Source organism: Phocoena sinus, chromosome 21, assembly GCF_008692025.1.
Source record: "Phocoena sinus isolate mPhoSin1 chromosome 21, mPhoSin1.pri, whole genome shotgun sequence".
NCBI classification, from domain to species: Eukaryota; Metazoa; Chordata; class Mammalia; order Artiodactyla; family Phocoenidae; genus Phocoena; species Phocoena sinus.
The window spans coordinates 14,116,479-14,136,746 of record NC_045783.1 but is presented as its reverse complement, the minus strand read 5'-3'; the positions used below and the strand labels follow the sequence as shown (position 1 = coordinate 14,136,746).

The 20,268-nt window shown below is 35.7% G+C and overlaps 1 protein-coding gene across 8 annotated transcripts in view; it reads left to right on the top strand.

Moving 5' to 3' along the window:
- The window catches only part of SORBS2 (sorbin and SH3 domain containing 2), a 319,740-nt gene that overhangs the window by 207,892 nt on the left and 91,580 nt on the right, over nucleotides 1–20,268 (top strand). For 6 of the 8 annotated variants that reach the window (XM_032618493.1, XM_032618491.1, XM_032618492.1 and 3 more), the window contains exon 3: nucleotides 16,265–16,314. The exons of the other annotated variants lie outside the window; for them this stretch is intronic. In XM_032618493.1, the coding sequence (XP_032474384.1) occupies nucleotides 16,305–16,314 (10 nt within the window). In that variant the 5' untranslated portion in view covers nucleotides 16,265–16,304. The remainder of the gene's footprint in view (nucleotides 1–16,264; nucleotides 16,315–20,268) is intronic. 8 annotated transcript variants of the gene reach the window in all.

The window sequence follows — 20,268 nt, the reverse complement described above, 5'->3', positions numbered from 1 at the left end:
ACCCAAATGTCTTGGCCAAATGAGCTGTGTGGCTGAGATAGAGGCATAGTATCCCTTCCAGGGCTAAATGTCTCTTGTTTAATACAGAGTTGAGGGAGACAGAGAGGGAGTTGTCAAGGGTGAACCCCATGTTCTGCTTATACAGTGCCTGCCTTTCAAATTTTTTGATTTATGAATTAATGCATTAAATAATGAATGAATGGTGCCATTCTCTGAGTTAGGGCATGCTAGAAAATGGGGTGAGGTTTGGGGAGAGGGGAATACCATGAACCCAGTATGAAATGGGAAATAAGTATGAAGTATATTTGAATTGTAACTTAAATGTATCAATTTACAAATGAGGATAATCGGATGAGGGTCTAGGCTGCCATTTACTTTTGATGATATTAAAAGCTAGGTTCTTAAAGAAAATGCTAGCATAAATACCTAAACTACATAAAATAAACCTTTTATGAAACGTTTACTACATGTAATTTGATGCCATATGTACTAATCATTCTTATGTGTTTATTAAACTGGGACCCCAAAGGACCCATTTTTGGCATTATTTCCTGGACCTAGAGTTAATCCATGTTTTTAAAGGAAAATAAATTGTTTCTTCACAAACATTCGCTAATTCATACTTCTCCTTAATCTGACTGTCTTTCTCAATCACTTTAACTTAATGACACATTTCTCACATAGTTACCATACAAATAACCTAATATATTAAATCATAATTTATGCTGAGTAAACGTTCAAATTCCAAAGATTCTGAAAAGGGGAACGGGCTGATTGAAATTTCCGTGGGTCATAAGACTTCGGCAGTTTGTTTGTGAGCCTGATACCAAACTTCAACGTTAACCAAAGCGTGTAGCAGCAATCATCCACGTGAAAACTAACGTGAAATACCACTGTACTTCCCATGCTGTTATAGTTTAGCAAGTGATGACATGACTAATTCAGCCAGTAAGAAAATGTAATGAAAATACTAGTTTGGAACACAATGTGCTGAGATCTTTTAGGCTTTTGTTTCCTCAAAGGTCAACAGACTTTACTCTTTGAAATACGAGATATGCAAAATAATGTAACATTTGGAATTTGAAACCTCACCCTTGACTTATCTGTTTTTTCCACTGCAAATTCTAATAGAAAGCCAACAAAATCAATGATTCTTGTCACTCCCAATATCCCTGGCACCACAACACCACCCATAATGAAAAAAGCTTTAAAAAGGGGGTAATAATTTATTGACTGAAGTTTATTTTTAGACAAATAGTTTTGGATGTACATTTATAAAATGGATATCGTTTTAGGTGAGATGAAATCCTAAAATGGATCATCTCCATTGAAGGACACGCGAGACAATATGGGAAGACATGTTATATAGAAAGAGGTCTATAGATCTCACTTCTGGATTTAAGTAAACTAGGCAGCTAAGAGGATAACTAACATCCTTGGATGATGGCTTGGACTTGTACTAATACACATCTATCTCATACTGATGCTATTAGAAATACAGATCTTTTAAAATCTCTTTCTTCCGAATTTTAATGTGTAAATGAGTCAGTAAAATATTGACTTCCAGTAAGATTCTGCTTTATATTATATACAATCATATTAGTAAGCATATTGGTTTGCACTGTAAAGGTTCGCAATAAATATAAGTCAGCTAAATATACCCTTCTTGGATTTAAGAAAATTTCACACCATAAAAGGACCTTATATGCATTTGAATTTTAAAACAAGCTTTTCATTTTATAAATTAAAACGCTCAGGCAGAAAGAAGTACAGAGATTTGCCCAAGCACATATACACACATAAGACTAAATACTGATACCCACTTTAATACAGTGAAGAATATAATGGAATGTTAAGAGCACGTACCTGAAAGTTCCCTAAAACATGGGTTGTTAAAGCCTGACTCTGCCACTTACTAGCTGCTGGTGAGGGTATATGTATATTTCTGAAGTCGCCCCTCCCACAAAAAAGAAAGTTGCTAACATTCTGGCCCACCCATTTTCTTTTGCTCCCTCTCAATATGAGCTATATATATTTTTTAATTGAGATATAACTGACATACAACATTTTGTACACTTAAGGTGTACAAATTGTCGATTTGATACATTTATGAACTGTAATATGATGAGCTCCGTTTTCTTACCCTGACACAGGAAGGGCAGACAGGCACCATTCCAACAATGATGAGTTCACATTAGAGAACAGAAAAGGGATCGCTCTCCTCAAATATATTTGCTAGAATCGGTGTGATAGCACATGGGCACAACACTGTTTCTAGGTTTCCAAATGTTGTGAGAGAAATGAGGGAATGCTCTGCTCTGTATTAACAGAGAAGAAATGATATTGAAGTCAGTGAGTGTCAGACTTTTGTCATGGGAATGTTCACGGCAGATAGTCTCTACCTGTGAAACTGAGGTAGAACACAGTAGAGTCAGCGTGAACAAAAAGCCCAGGGTGGGTCCTTAAGGTCATGACCTCATGTCACAGCTTACCCTGCAGGGGAACCCAGCCTTCCCTGAAAGAGTTCCTGTCCTCATGCAGTTGTGATGTCAAGATGAAGTCTTTATGCTTTTCAAAGAGCAGTGGCAGTCCAAAATAAAAGGAAGGAAGTGGAAGGCTTGTTCCCATAGATAAAAGGGGGAAAAAAGACTAATAAGGAGCAGATCAAGTAAGATTTAACTGCCTATGTTAAAATATGCCCAACAATCATCTAAAAGACTATTCCAACCATTTCTAGATGCAGCAGATGTGTCAGGTAAAGGTGTTAGGAAAGGACAAAATCTTTGTTCAAATAATTTTCACTGTTCTCCAAAGTATAATTTAAGTATAAATTTGTAGGTTGTTTTCTTTGCCTATTTTTGGTGGATTGAGTGAAAGTTTTAGCTTTAAATAGTGGCAGGGTATGAAGGACTATATTAGGTATAAAAAATGAAGAATGCTGGGTACATGTGAATTGGGTAAGACCTAGAGGTGAGATCATTTGGATTGGCATTTTGCTGAGCAAAAGAGCAATAGATAGCAACCCCAGTTTTGTTGTATAATTCAGAATTATTAAAGCACTTAGTTCTAGGATGGAGTCATTTACATCCTTTCTGATGAGAGTTGTAAACCAGATTGTTAAAAACCCAGCACTGAGAAACAGTCCCATTTGTATATCATGTTTCTTAAATGCAGGTACATCTGAAGGGAATATTGAAACTTCTATTTACAACTGTTATCTGTCTCCCTGTCAGTGCAAAGCATGAGTGTGGATGATTTAAGAGCATTAATCCTAAAAGCCACTGGGATGATTTCCCTGAGATAAAACAGTAACAACAACAACAAATCAGGGTACGGTCAATAATTTTCCTACTGCTGCTAACACTCTCGTGGCAGCTCTTTCCACCAAATCACACAGTGGCCTCACCACCTCCCTTCAGCATTCAGTGCCAGGCCCTAAAACCTGGTGAGACACTCACATCCATACCAAGTTGGTTCATGGACAACAGCAAAAAGACGACATTTTTAAATTGCAGTGAGGAGGTGCCAACATGACCATAAAAGTAGGATCATAATCTTCCTTGATTTCTGCAACCACTGTTCATTTTTATATAATTATATTTTAAAGCACTATGTCACACTGAGCTCACAGCCCACTGAAGCTCCTAGATGTATTTCAGATAAAGTTTTGAGAAATCAGTGTTTTCAACCTAATCATGAAATAATTTGGTTTAGCTAAATTGCAAGACTTATTTATCCCTGTTGAAGTTTAATTCAGACTGTCAAGATAATCTGTCTTTCTACTTATTACCTATCCTCTCTCGCATGTATGCCTTCTGTAGAACATGCCAGGTATTCTTCCCCAAAATAAAAATGTTGAAGATACATAGGCAGGGAAAGGCACTACTGAAAATGAGTTTTCATTCACCTCTAATTCCACCTAACACTTTTACAGTTAGTACCTAGAGATGTCATGAAGAAATTTGCCAGACTTCTCGCTAAAGATCTAGTGAACTACTTTTGCACTCCAAATATTACAGAAATACATAATTTTAACAATGAAAAGGGAAGATATCTATCTTTATTATCTATTTTCATTGGCTCCGAATGAATAGTATCATAAGCTGCCCACTTTTTGATATTTTTGCCAACAAAAATATCAAAAGTTTCAAATTTTAATAGATTCAGAATTTCTTCAGAGACAGTATTTTCCCCCAATGGTCCCTTATTTTCTTCCTTGGATTTTCACAAATTAGTACAATGACCTTAAGGTATATGTGAAGTGACTTGAGATACATTTTCATTCTAAATAAACTTTGCAAGAGAAATACTCTTTAAATGTTAAATGACTAAATTAGAGCAAATTTCTTACCACCATCCCCCACACCCAAAATTCAAATTCCACGTATCAAGCAGAGTTTCACCATTTCATATCTGAGGCACACACAAACACAGGTTTGTACCACTACTGGCGGTATACAGCAGGCTTTTGCCCTTGCTAAGTTATGTAAATGTTATTTCAGGTGTTCAGGAAGCAGGTGTGTTCGTTCAATCAAAAGAAAAAATATGACTGTTTCTTTAATAGTCAATTAACAATAAGCAGGATTATTTAACGGTTATTTCATAAAATAACATTGCCATGGAAATACATTAAAATAAACATTCTCAACTTAAAGTCCTGACGTTTTCTGAAAAAAAATATAGCAATAGCTATTGGTCTAGGCTTAAGTCTAAATAGAGCCTTGTATTTGGGCTTGTGCAGTCGTCGGGCAAAAGAAATCCTTGTCATAAGCAACCATTATTTCCATATTAGTTCTACAAGAATAAATCCTATGGTCCTCTGCTAACAGCCCTTACTTATTCATCAGCCAGGCCTGCCTCGTACCACACCTCCTTCTCTCCTGGAACCCCCAACATATCAGCACTCAATTAGGCAACTATGCCTAATGTAATGTATTATAATTAACTGTAATGTGTTGAGGGGAATTATCTTGATTTCAGTTGACATTTCAAGATGCCTTAAAAGGAGACGCCTTTTTTTCACTAACAGTCAGGAAAGCTAAGTCATTTTTGAGGGTCAGCTTTTTACTGTTTGATCTTGGAGCAGTCATTTCTCTTATCCTCAAAAGCCTAATCTGAAAATCAAGATGATTGATCCAAGGTCCTTTTCAGAAGTTCTGGTTTAAGAAATAAAACACACATAAAATGATAAGTCTTTATTACTGCCACAGCATTTAATGTTTGCTTCCACTGAAAGTCTAAATATGATATATATAAAACTAAACTAGATTACATAATTTCTTTTTATATCTGATGATTTGTGATATCAATATATAAAAATTAAAATGAAAGGTTTTTTTTAAAAATTTAATTAATTAATTTATTTTTGGCTGCGTTGGGTCTTCGTTACCAGGCGCAGGCTTTCTCTAGTTGCGGCGAGTGGGGGCTACTCTTCCTTGCGGTGCGCGGGCTTCTCCTTGTGGTGGCTTCTCTTGTTGCAGAGCACAGGCTCTAGGAGCGCGGGCTTCAGTAGTTGTGGCACGCGGGCTCAGTAGTTGTGGCTCGCGGGCTCTAGAGCGCAGGCTCAGTAGTTGTGGCGCACGGGCTTAGTTGCTCCGTGGCATGTGAGATCTTCCCAGACCAGGGCTTGAACCCGTGTCCCCTGCATTGGCAGGTGGATTCTTAACCACTGCGCCACCAGGGGAGGCCAAAATGAAAGGTTTTAAAATTAAAAATAGGAGGAAATTTATAAATAAACAACAAGATCCTACTGTATAGCTCACGGAACTATATTCAATATCCTGGGATAAACCATATGGAAAAGAATATTTTAAAAATCTATAAATGTATATAACTCAGTCAATTTGCTGTACAGCAGAAATTAATATGGCATTGTAAATCAACTATACTTCAATACAAAAAGTTTTTTAATTTTTAAAAAAAGGATATTTAGCAAAGCTCAAATTTTTAAAAAATGGTTCTTTTATTTTCAATTTTTTTACATTGAACATAACTGTTATTAACATTTTTAAATTTCAACTTTATGGAAGTTATAATTGACGTATACAGTTGTAACATATTTAAAGTGTACATAGTGATGATATATGTATACACTGTGGAAGGATTCTCCCCATCTAGTTAACACATCCATCACTTCACATATTAATCTTTTTTTTTTTTTGGTGAGAACATTTAAGTTCTACTCTCTTAGCAAATTTCAATTATACAATACAGTGTTATCAATCATAGTCATCATGTTTTACATTAGATCCTCAGCCCTTATTTATCTTATAGCTGAAAGTTTGTGCATTTTTACCAAACTCTCCCCATTTCCCCCTGGCCCCCAGCCCCTGGCAACCACTTTCCTACTCTCTGTTTCTATGAATTTGACTTTTTTTCTTTTTTAGATTCCACACATAAGTGATACCATACAGTATTTGTCTTTCTCTGTCTTACTTATTTTGCTTAGCATAATACCCTCAAGGTTCATCCATGTTGTCACAAACGACAAGATTTCCTTCTTTCTCACGGTTGAATAAATATTCCATTGTGTAAATATACCGCATCTTTATCCATTCGTCAGTTGGTGGACACATAAGTTGTTTCCATACCTTGACTATTGTGAATAATGCTGCAGTGAACATGGGAGTGCAGATATCTCTTCAATATTCTGTTTTCATTTCCTTTGGATTTATACCCTGAAGTGGGATTGCTGGATCACAGGATAGTTCTATTTTTAATTTTCTGAGGAACCTCCATATTTTTTCCCATAGTACCTGTACCAATTTATTCCCACCAACAGCGCACAAGGGTTTCCTTTTCCCCACATTTTCACCAGCAATTGTTATCTCTTGTCTTTTTGATAATAGCCATTCTAACAGGTGTGAAGTGAAATCTCACTGTGGTTTTGATTTGCATTCCCCTGATGATTAGTAATGTTACGCACTTTTTCATGTACCTGTTGGCCACTGCATGTCCTTCTTTGGAAAAACGTCTGTTCAGTTCCTCCGCCCGTTTTTAAATCAATTCGGTTTTTTGAGTTTTGTTTTATTTTAGTTTGGTTTTTGGCTTTTTGCGTTGAGTTGTATGAGTTCTTTAAATATTTTGGATATCAACCTTTTATCGGATATACGACTTACAGATATTGTCTCCCATTCTGCAGGTTGTCTTTTCCTTTTGTGACGATATCCTTTGCTGTGCAGAAGTTTTTCGTTTGATTTACTCTTACTGGCTTATTTTTGCTTTTGTCGCCTTGCTTTTGTTGTCAAATACAAAAAATCATTGCCAAGACCAAAGTCAAGCTTATGCCTTATGTTTTCTTCTGGGAGTTTTATGGTTTTAGGTCTTACATTCATGTCTTTAGTCCACTTTGAGTTGATTTTTGTATATGGTATAAGATAGCAGTCCAGTTTCATTCTTTTGCATGTGGCTGGCCAGTTTTCCCAGCACCATTGAAGAGACTATCCTTTCCCCATCGTATATTCTTGGCTCCTTTGTCATAAATTAATTGACCATATTTGCATGGGTTTATTTCTGGGCTCTCTATTCTGTTCCATTTGTCTATGTGTCTGTTTTTATGCCAATGCCATATTTTTTTTTCTATAGCTTTGTAATATAGTTTGAAATCAGGAAGTGTGATGCCTCTAGTTTTATTCTTCTTTCTCAAGATTGCTTTGGCTATTCATTTGGTTTTTTGTGATTTCACACAAATTTTAGAACTGTTTTTCCTATTTCTGTGAAAAATGCCATTGGAATTTTGGTAGGGATTGCACTGAATCTGTAGATTGTTTTGGGTAGTATGGACATTTTAACACTATTCTTCCAATCCATGAGCCTGAAATAGCTTTCCATTTATTTATCTCTTCTTCCATTTCTTCCTTTTCTTCCATCAATGTCTTACAGTTTTTAGTGTACGGATCTTTCACCTCCTTGGTTTCATTTATTCCTATGTATTTTGTTCTTTTTGATGCATTTTTAAATGGGATTATTTTCTTAATTTCTCTTTCTGATATTTTGTTATTAGTGTATAGAAAAGCAACTGATTTTTGCACATTGATTTTGTATCCTGCAACTTTACTTAATTCGTTTATTAGTTCTAACCATTTTTTGGTGGAATGTTTAGGGTTTTCTATATGTAATATCATGTCATCTGCAAATAGAGACAGTTTTACTTCTTCCAAATCAGAAAGAAAGAAGTACACTTTTTTTTTCAAAGATTAAAGATTTGCTCCTCAAAGTAGAAATTTATGGTACTCTCTGCAATGGTGGAAAGCAGGGGAGATACTTTCACTTAGTGAACTAAACAGGAATGGCTGTCATCAGGATGCTATCACTCTGCAATCTGCCACACAATTCTTTATGTGACATTTTACAGACATTTCTTTCCTCCACCCATCACCTTGGGTTATAAGCTGTCAAAGGTAATGGAAAGTCGTTTTTTAAAGGCTAATTGTCACGATCTTTAAGTGTCACTTTCCCTTAGGTTCAATAGCAATGACGTAGCTGGCATAGGAGGCAAGTGTTTGATTGAACCATTTCTTTAGGTCTGTCTCCTCTTATTCACTGCAGTGGTGGTGGGGCAGGGGGAGAACTTTGCTAAAAGAAGGCTCTGTTTAAGGAGGAAAGAAAAGCTGCCTGGAAAGCAGAATTCCTTTTCAATTCCAGTATGTTGCTAAGTTGGGCATGGAATAATTGAGTAATGGGAAAATACATACAAATAAACCTTACGAACTGTGGTGGCTTAGTTTAATTTAAAGCAATAAAATATAGTCTGTGTGTTTTCAGGAAAGTCTAGATTATACTCTTATGACTCAATCAAAGATAAAAGTCTGTCTCAAAATATTCAAAATATTGGTGACTGGGCATGACGCCAGTTATCCAGTTCTGGGATGGTTTGCTGCATTGGGGGGAGGGGTTTGATCTTGCTGCTGTTGCTACTGCCGAAGATGATAATGATGTTGCTATAAATCATTTAGATGGCTGGAAATGGGCAAAACTGGACTTGAATCCAGGTGCACTTGACTTCAAGACCTATCCTTCCAACACTATTCAGTTCACCTGTAACATGTATTTCTATAGTCTAATTCTTTCTATGTTTCTTTGACAATGTGCCTGACTCACCAGATCCACATTAAGGTTCTGGTTTATTTTCATTAGGAATACACGGCTTTTGACTTATAGAATAGAAACCAATGGAAATTTTCTAGTACAGTACTATCAAGTTGATCAATAATTTTGTCTTAGAAAAAAATGCATTTGTAAGTACTTAGATGTATCCTATAATCATCCTTAAGTATTGCAGTATAAAAGTAAAAGATACCATGACAGCCGGATACTAGAGCAATATTAAATCACATGACAATTTAGTGCAAAAAGAAACCAGTATTCTTTTATAATTAAAAAAGAGAGTAAATCACAGACTTTGAGGCTTTGAAATAGCATCAGAAAGAAAATTATCTACCAGGATTGACTTCTAACTAGTATACATTTTACAGAAAATCTGCACGCATTTTGACTAGCTTGCATTGTAAAGTCTCAGAAAGAAAATTGCTAGTTTCCTTGAAAAACATATGGTGCTCTTGAGGAAATTTTTCCAGGTATCATGAAATTTGGTATAATTAAAAAGAACACTTTGCATTTTTTATGAAAATTGTCAATGGCCTCGCGTCCTTTCACTCATCACTATTCACAGTAATGATTTTGCCTTATTCCTAGAAATGATGTTATTTGTGTTCTGATCCCAGCACTCACATATAGATGCTGTGGATGATTTGGCTTCTGAATACTAAGGACCCATCTTCAGGCACCATTAGCTCAGGAATGTTGGGAGGGATTTAAGTTCTTATGTGGAGGCTGCCCTCATTAGTGACTGAGATGATTTGTACCACCCACTCAGAGGCAAAGGAGTCCCTGAGTTGACGTCATATACCGGCTGTCAACGCAGAGAAACCATTCAGAAAAGGGGGAGATGTGGATTCTCATTTTTCTAAGCTCAGGGACTGTAAAGGACATAATAAACTACTTAGGGTATTTCCTGTGAACATTTCAAAGCAGCACATTAATATATTAGAAAAGATAACTAAAGATAAATGTCAACAGCCTAAATTAAGTTATTTGGCTATAACTGAAAAGTGAAATCATTGGGCATTTATGAATACGGCTAACCCTACCACAGAGAGAGAAAGGATTTGACCACTCAGGGTAGTTTATGCAGAAAGAGTGGTACATATACCATTTCAAAGTAAATTCAGGCTAAAATCTGGTGCATAAAATTAATATGCACCGTACTTTTATTCTTGTGTTTAAAATACCTCTAAGAAATCTAACATCCCTCAATGTTTTCCCACCACTTTGACTATCTGTGAGTCCTTTTTTCTGAATGATATATGAACTGTGAATAGAACAATTTTAAAATAACCTAGCAATTTACTGGATTAAAATTATTCCATGGAAAATCTTTTGGGCTCCAATCTTAAACTCCTCACATTAGCCGAGCTAAAATGTAGTCCTATAGTTGTATGGCTGGCCTTGGTGCTTAAAATTGAGTCTACAAAAACAAAATGACTAACACGGAACTCTTGGCCAGAATTGAGGAGGGAATTTGCCTCTGGTCCTCTTCAGAATGGGATGCCTCATAAGCAAAAGATTTCAAGCAGAATTACAAGATTATGGGCACAAAGTCATGTTGGTGCCCATGAATGAACAATCAAACATCTTGGGATCCTCATTCAAAACTTAAATTACCCAACCTGTTGTCATACGAATGTTGGAAATAAAGCCGACTCTGATCCATAAAAAAAAAAAAAAAGAGATATCTGATCACTGAAATTCAAGCAGAATTAAAAGACCATAGCCACCAAATCATGTCTTATCCATGCATGAACAACCAGCACAATCTACTGCCAATGCATATTGGGAAAGAACCCTACTCTGACCTGTGAGAAAAACAAATCCATTGCTATACACAAATTGGATACATATAATGTTGCCTTTTATTTAAAAACTTCAGCAAGAACTGAACTTAAGTAAATACATCTCTGCTCCACCTGTTGAATACCATTTTGATACTCTAATGTACAGATAGTTTCTGCTCTGTGGATCCTCTGCTGAGGTTCAAGGTAGTCTGCATTTTATGGTCAGTTTTCATAGTCTTGGACCTGGTTCAATTCCAATTTAAGAGAATACTTGAAATACTGTCTCTCCTAGTAGCATGCAAACACTCCAGGAATTTGATGCTTTCCAGAATAATCTGTGCTTGTTATGTAAGTACAATCAAAGACACTTTTTCAGAACAGAACAAAAGAGATTAGATTCGCTTTAGTTCAAACTGTCTAAAGAGAGTTCTCAGTTGTGGACTTGTTAATGGCTTTAGTACAAATAATGGAAATAGAATCATGCATTTTTATTAGTCACCCAAGAAGCCTTCGGTTTCGGGTTCTTCTGCAGAGCTCAATCACTGTGGCTTTTCTTTTAAAACTTGGAAAATGTCTTGCCTGATTAGGAAGTTAGTCATTTCACATTTTGACATCTAAAACAATGCGAAGCTAAAAAACCTCACGTGTTACATTTATAAGTAACAGGATACATCACTTTAAAGATGAAAAGCTCAAGGATTTGTGGCGCCTTTCTTTGTTCTCGTTAATCCAATTTTACTTTTTTCAGTGTCAGATATTTTGTAAATATCGGCATTTGAATTCAAACAACAAATGCTGATTACTAGTTCCCTAACTTGGTATAAAAACATTATTAGAGTAGTAGGTTTTGTGTTCTGAGAGTTAACTTTCCTTCTGTTTGATGGTTTCTTTATCAATCAGTATTGTTCCAGCTCAAACACTGTCTTTGTCATTCAGTTTTAAAACTTAAAACAGTTTTAAACGTCAAGTGTTTTGAAAAGGAGTGATAAATAGAATTTGGGAAATGTCTTTACAGTCCTCATTTTTCTGGAGACTTGTTTATTCCTTCTTGTTTTAGCAGTTGCCTCAGCCGTGGTCACAGACATCCCCGGAGGCTTTACTTTTCCATTTATTTTGTCCATTTAAGGTTAACGTATTAGGAGTTTTGCTCCTGAGACATTAAAATAAATACATCTGATGGAGTTTTCTCAAGGCTCCTGCACTGACCACTGCCTTCTTCCCTGACTTCATTGGCATCCCTTCAATCCAGGTGGTATTAAGGCTACCAAGTAGGCTACATTAGGTATTAAGGCTACATACTTAGCTATGTACCACATTTATTTTTGTATTCTGAAAAAGAAAATAGAAATGTGCCTCTTTATTTATACCAGCTGAAAAATAAGAGATAAAACTCATCGTAATAAAGTTTCCTTCATTCTCTATTTAATGTCAATTGGCCTGTGAAATTTTACTGTAAAATTCAGTGTAACATTGTGGTAATTCTCTCAGTCCTAGATGTGGCAACCGTACACATTACTCCTGCCCTGCTTCTCCTACACTGCTGCAGTGTCCTTCCAGGGTGGATGGGCAAGAATGTGACACTATACACAATCAGGTGATACCAAAACACTACATAATGAGGATGTCATCTGTGTTGTTTTCAGTTTATAGCTCTAAAATATAAATTGGGATGAACATCAGTACTGTGATTTTATCCATTCTATATGCTCATTGTTTTAGTATTTATTGAGTACCGGGTATTAGTAATTCAATCTAGGTGTAAAAAAGATAAAATCCTTCTCTTCTTGGTTCATATATACATCTCATATCATTTATGTGTATTTTTTCCATGCTATTTTATTTCCCCATTTCTCCCCCTACCCTGGGGTAGAAGGTATCATTATAATTAGCTGGTGTTCACATTTTAAAATTTTTGTAGGTTTAAATAACTTTTTTCCAGTTTATTGAGATATAATTGACATACAGCACTTGTATAAGTTTAAGGTAAACAGCATAATGATTCGACTTACATACATCGTGAAATGATGACCAAAATAAGTTACTGAACATCCATCATCTCATAGAGATACAAAATTAAAGAAACAGAAAATAATATATTTTTCAATGTGATGATATATCTTAGGATTTTCTCTCAACAGCTTTCATATATAACATAAAGCAGTGTTAATTATATTTATCATGTTGTACATTACATCCCTAGTACTTATTTGTCTTGTAACTGTAAGTTTGTACTTTTTGACTTCCTTCATCCAATTCCCCCTCCCCCTACTCCCTGCCTCTGGCAACCACAAATCTGATCTCTTTTTCTATGAGTCTGTTTGTTCATTTGTTTGTTTTTGAGGTATAGGTGACCTACAACACTATGTCAGTTTCTGTTACACAAAATAGTGATTCGATATTTCTATACATTTCAAAATGATCATGACATTAAGTCTAGTTACTATCTGTCACCATACAAAGATATTACATAATTATTAACTATATTCCCCACACTGTACATTTCATACCTGTGACATCTTTACTTTGCATCTTTACTTACTCTCCTGTACCTCTGAATCTTCCTCACCTATTTCTCTCTTCCCCCAACCCCCCTCCCCTTTGACAACCACCTGTTTGTTCTCTGTATCTGTGATTGTTTCTGTTTTGTTATGTTTGCTCATTTGTTTTGGTTTTTTAAATTATTAAAAAAAAATTTTTTTTTGGCCATGTTGCGCAGCTTGTGGGATCTTAGTTCCCTGACCAGAGACTGAACCCATGCCCTTGGCAGTGAAAGTGCAGAGTCCTAACCATGGACCACCAGGGAATTCCCTGTTTTGTTTTTTAGATTCCACATATAAGTGAAATCATACAGTATTTGTGTCTCTCTGCCTGACTTACTTCACTTATACCCTCTAGTTCCACCCACGTTGCCACAAATGGCAAGATTTCATTCTTTTTTATAGCTGAGTAATATTGCATTGTACATATATACCACATCTTCTTTATCTATTAATGTATGGATGGGTGCTTGGTTGGCTTCCATATCTTAGCTATTGTAAATAATGCTGCAACGAACGTAGGAGTGTGTATATCTTTACTAATTAGTGCTTTTGTTTTCTTTGGATAAATACCCTGGAGTGGAATTGCTGGATCTTACGGTAGCTCTATTTTTAATTTTCTGAGGAATCTCCATACTCTTTTCCATAGCGGCTGCAACACTTTACATTCTCACCAATACTGCAGGAGGGTATACTCTTTTCTCCACATCCTTGCCAGCACTTGTTATTTGTTGTCTTTTTGATAATAATTATTCTGACAGGTGTGAGGTGATGTCTCACTGTGGTTCTGATTTGCATTTGCCTGATGATTAGTGATGTTGAGCATCTTTTCACGTGCCTGTTGGCCATCTGTATGTCTTCTTTGGAAAAATGCCTATTCAAATCCTCTGCCCGTTCTTAATTGGGTTGTTTGATTTTTTTTGATGTTAAGTTATATGAATTCTTTGTATATTTTGGATATTAACCCCTCATCAGATAAATTGTTTGCAAATATCTTCTCCCATTTGGTAGGCGGTCTTTATGTTTTGTTGATAGTTTCCTTTGCTGTGCAAAAGCTTTTGGTTTGATGTAGTCCCATTTGTTTATTTTTGCTTTTGTTTCCCTTGCCTGAGGAGACATATCCAAAAAAAATATTATGAAGGCCAGTGTCAAAGAGCATACTGCCTCTATTTTCTTCTAGAAGTGTTATGGTTTCAGGTCTTACATTTAAGTCTTTAATCCATTTTGAATTTATTGTTGTGCATGGTGTGAGCAAGTAGTCCAGTTTGATTCTTCTGATGTAGCTGTCCAGTCTTCCCAATTGAATACTTTAATTTTATTATTAGAATTTCACATTAGTACGAAATAGAACCAGGCTTTCTATAAGAGGTGAACTTTGATGGCCATGTTGAAAGAAAATGATGAATGATGACTAGAGCAGAACATATGAGGACCGGAGAAATGGTCAGAAAAGAGGACAGGGCCAGAACCCTGACAGGCAAACACAAGAAAGCCAGGAAGCTCATTTGGTGCTCTTTTTAGAGAATGAAGAAAAACTTATTTACTGAAGGTCTTTCTTGACAGGTCATGACAGGTGATTTCATTTCAACCCTATCCCTACTCGTCCATGAGGTACAGATAAAAATTGTTTTAACTATCGGATGTTAGAGTGCTAACGCACATGGAAACTGAACGTGTGGTGCAGGGGAAGTTCACGTTCATTAACAACAGGCCCTACTCAGGAGCCAAGGCAAAGTGGCCAGGTTTAAACATCTTTCAGAGAACTCTTCCTCTTAAAAGAACTACTTCCTGAAGAGCGTATCCTTTCTCTTTGGTTGTAGGGTATGGATAAATAAGAAACTCTAAAAATGGGCTAAGAGAATACGCCAGGGAAAGGACTAAGTCATCTCACACGTCAAGAAATAATACAAATATTAAAAAATGTTTTTCTACAACAAGCACCATTTTCCCAACCATTTCTAATGAATTAATCTCAGTTGTTGTACAGCAAACACTTCAATGGGAAAAACCACCATATCGGATACTGAAACAGAAGTGGGTTTTGTAGTAATCATTTATTTCTTGCATCTTTGTAAAAATATATGAATCTTATCTTCTTTGACTATTTGCTCAACATACATATTAAATACATTAAACACTCCCTGGTAGTAAATTAACTCTATAACAAATTGAATATAATAAATTGAATAATGTAAGGTAATGATTTCAAAGTACCAGAGTGCTTATTAAAATTCTGGAAGAGGACGCTTAACAACCAGCGATCCTTTCTGGCTTAGAGATCAAAAACTGTTATTATAAATGTTTATGAAAGCAATTTAATTTTTAACAATGAAAACCCCATTTTCATCCATTAATAGTCACCATTAAACAAAAACATAAGTTTATGTTTAGGATAATAAGACCAATAATAATTGAAGTTTAACTTGAATAGAATTATAAATTCTGGCCACCTTATTTTTAAAAAAATTTTTTTAATTAATTTATTTTTGCGGTACGTGGGCCTCTCACCGCTGCGGCCCCTCCTGCTGCAGAGCACAGGTTTCGGACACACAGGCTCAGCGGCCATGGCTCACAGGCCCAGCCGCTCCGCGGCATGTGGGATCTTCCCGGACCGGGGCACGAACCCGCGTCCCCTGCATCGGCAGGCGGACTCTCAACCACCGCGCCACCAGGGAAGCCCTGGCCACCTTATTAAACTCTAATTTAAATAAGACTAATGATCATGTGATATTAACTCACAGGTACACCAAAACAGAACAAAAACAAAAACACTCTTTCATGATATTTTGTTCCCCATGCTAGTGAACAAATTAATACATCATTTTTTTTCTACAGGAAAACTGAAGACTTTAATAACAAACCCTCCAAGGTCAAAATGAACACAGGTATGCTGTCTCTGTTAGTTCTAAACTCTTCAGCCTTGCTCTCTAAATATCATCTTGGCCCTAAATCATTAGTTTAGCCCTCTGCTGATCCTAAATGTGATACTGAGTTTCTTAGATAGTCTAAATTCATTACTTGATTTCTTTGTTTTTGTGTTTTAATCTTATAGCTATCAAAAGTAGACTTTTCCGTTTTGCTGTCTATTCTTACTCCCTTTTTCTGTAATCACATCATGACATTAACTCCTGTAAACCCTAGCAAGAGGTAGCATGCCATTCAATGCATACATTTGAAATCTCTCACTTAAAATAGGTTAAATTCATAGGCAAGTTGCTCTAGTAGAAAATATTTAAAATCCCCCGTTCTGTAAACATTTTATGTTGACAGCGACCGTAGATAGAGTGCCAAAGCTTCACAGGAAATCAGCTTAATTAATCCACAGACACAATACACCTAAAGTCTTAAGCATTATATTTTTTGATGTGGGAACAGTATCTCCAAATAGCTTAATAACAGGGATGCTCTGAACTCTTGTGCTGTATACAGATTAACTGTAAAAATGTTTGTGATACTTGCTTGATACATATGATTTTTTTCCATAATATAAGCATTTTAGCTTATATTTTCACCTTCCTCTACCCCTGAAATTTTTATATTCAGTGTTGAATAATTCTGGAAAACCACTGTCTCACTGAAATTTTGTAACTTGTATTTTAAAAATAGCTCTTCCTATCCACAAGTGATCACTGGAAAGTTCTTTTAGTGCTGTCACTCCACAGCAAAGGAGAAAGGATAGTGGAAGACATTTTTCTCATGTCAAGCTGGTTGCCTTTTTGCTGTCTCTTGTTATCAAAATGCCTCAAGGGAGGATTAACAACCACTGGTGAAAACCAATATCTAATCCCTAGATCAAGTGTAGAGACATGCGCTATTGAACATGATTCTGCGGCTGCCCCTTAGCAGAAACCTGCCGTAACCGACCTCAGATCATTCGAGGTCGGCTGGCCCCTGAAGATGCGGTCAGCCCATAGGTGTGTAGAGCACCAGGCAAGATGAGGATATTGGAAACAGTTGAAATATACAAGGAAGGCTTAGAAATCAAGAGAAATTATAACCCTGGAAATGAACCAAGAAAAGTCATTTGGACAACTGGACATGACAGAATTATACACGGGAAATGAAAGGAAAATATTATTAGGGAAAAGTGATTGAAGAAAGCAAATAGAATAGAGAGCCCACAGCTGAGCTATGGTAAGTCATACTGTGAAACTGCAAAATCACTCCAGCAGGACGTGCACAGGAGAAAGTTGTATTTACTTATTGTTCTACAGCATTTTCCTGCAGACCTAAGTTGAACATAACTTCCCAATGTCCTTCATTTTGTGGAGTCTGATTTTCCTATTTATTATAACCCTATTATGACAGAGGTATAATATGTGATTATACTAAATATGCCATATTCATTACAATGCATTTAGTAATTAACCTTCCCATTCATAGAATTCAGTCCATAATAACAAAGTAGGCAAATAGAAATTTGTAAATTTGTTTAGTTCTCTAGGGTACTTGAGCCAAGTTACTGTTACAGCAGCATGAATATAACCCTCTAAACATCCTCTCATTAAAAGGAATAAGCTGGGCTTTATATGGAATGCTAATTTGCATAGATATTTTGATTATATGACTGAATGTATACATCTATGTATGCATATAAAAGATGATATTCAAACGCATGCATACATAATTAATTAGAAGTGACTGGAACCCTTTGTTTAAAATGTTAAAATACTATAATGTTGCTATAAAAACATACCACTTTTGAAAATATATATAAATAATACTGTAGGAAGTTGAAAAATCATTGTCACTGTATCTCAAAATGAAGTAGAAATTAGTTCCTAAGTATCCAATAAATAAAATGGGTCTTCATTATTTAAATACCTATCAATCATTAAAGGAATATATTACTATTTCAATGTTCAGTCACTAATGTTTAAAAAAAAGATTCTTTTAAAGCAGCTCTTTGTTTTTAGTCAAATACATAATAAACGAGCCAAGGGAATTGTGATACATTTTTCATACTAAAGTATCTAAATAATGTATAAAAATATACAAAACAGCATGTTTTGTATATTTGTACTCTTGGAATTTTCGATCCACTATTTTCTAAGGAAAATCTTAGCTATGGAGGAAAGAGAATAAGACATCAAATGATTCACTGTATGAGGTTTACTCCTGTGAGTGTTTTCCAGCAGTAGAAACAGCTACTGAGAGTCTTGCCGCTGCCTGGAAGAGTGTGCAGGTCATTAATGAGTGTGAAGGTAACGGTAGCATTAGGATTCTTTGGGATGATCTAAGTATGTAAGACAGCACCCTCATTTTGTGATCTTAAAGGTATCTTCAATAACTAGCAGAAAGTATCGACACAATAAGTAGAAACAGAATATAAAAGATTTCTCTGTTCCAGCAATTTCACAAATGCCTCGACTTTTCAAATTAAGCTCTTTATTAACCTGTTAATAAAGACAAATTGTCCAGTCATTTTATCTAGTTCTTAGAGTTACCTAGAATACAAAAATTATTTAACCCAGAGGTTCCCACACTTTCTTGGTTTACGGTGCCAAGATAGTTCAGTAATTTTCCACCACACTCTCAAGCCAAAAGAAGTACCTAACAGTTGTATTTATTAAGTAGTTAGGTGCAAACAACTTAGTAAGTACTCATGTTCTATCAACTTGGAAGCAATCTGAAAAAATAATATACTTCAACTGAAAAGTAATCATTTGATGTCATTCTCTATAACCACAGTTACTTGTTATCGGGATGTCTGTGCGTATTGGATGCTACAAAACTTCTCAGACTTGGAATTAGATTGTACGTCACCACTCCCAGTTACTGGTCCAGGTTACTTTCACAGGGCGCTTGCTTTCCATCACGGCAATCACCAAAAACCCAGCTTTACAAAGATGTGACATCATTTACAGGAAGATAACACGACCTCTCATGTTGAAACTGGGAACTACCTCAGGACAGTGGTGTATGCAGTCTGTCTGATAGATATTGCTGTGTTTTCCTCAAAAATGTGAACTGTGTCCCCAAACCCTTGTGAATCCACTGAGGTGGGTGCTCAACACAGAGTTTTGGAAACCAAAGGTTTAACCAGTGACCTTGGGTCTCCTCATTCTGAAATTTTCCCTTTGCATCTCTGCTTGCTTTCAGATGTTCAAAATTAAAAGAACTAGAAAATTAAATCTCTTAGAGAGCTTTCCATTTACACTTTCAACACCCTGGACTACTTAACCCTTTTAGACATTGATAGCTGCTATATGCTGCATATTCAATTATATTACCTGCATTTTATCAGAAACACTCATCCCTCGTAGCTATTTTCAGTGTGCAGAGATTGCTAAAATCCTATCGGTGCCTCTCCTGAAGATACATTTTGTTGTATGTTTCTACCATTTATGTCTTTCTGTATTTGGTCTTTGATTTACTTTCGTATGTTGTTTCAAGTCATTTTTCTGTTTTAATTATTATCTGCATTATGAAATTGTTATTTTAAGCATATGTCAATATTTAAGAAATTATATTTTGACATGAGAATCATTCTATCAATTTTAAGGTCTGCTGACTTTACTACTTGTGATTTTACCAACAATTAGTCCAAATCATACTTTCAAGCACTCTTAAATTCTCTCACATCCAATAAACAAAGTGGATACACTCCTTAAGAAATAAAGAAAAATAATATATAAGACTAGCATGCAGCAGTATATATTAATTATGTTTAATATTGGTGGTTAAAGAATTCATCTTCTTGTTACAACTTTCAAAGAGAATTAAATTTAAGTTCTTTTGGTTGCAGGGGAATGAGCAAAACTATTTATTGCACATTCCAAATAAAAAGGAATGTGGGAATGGAATTGGAATCTGTTCGTAAATAGAACATTAACCTT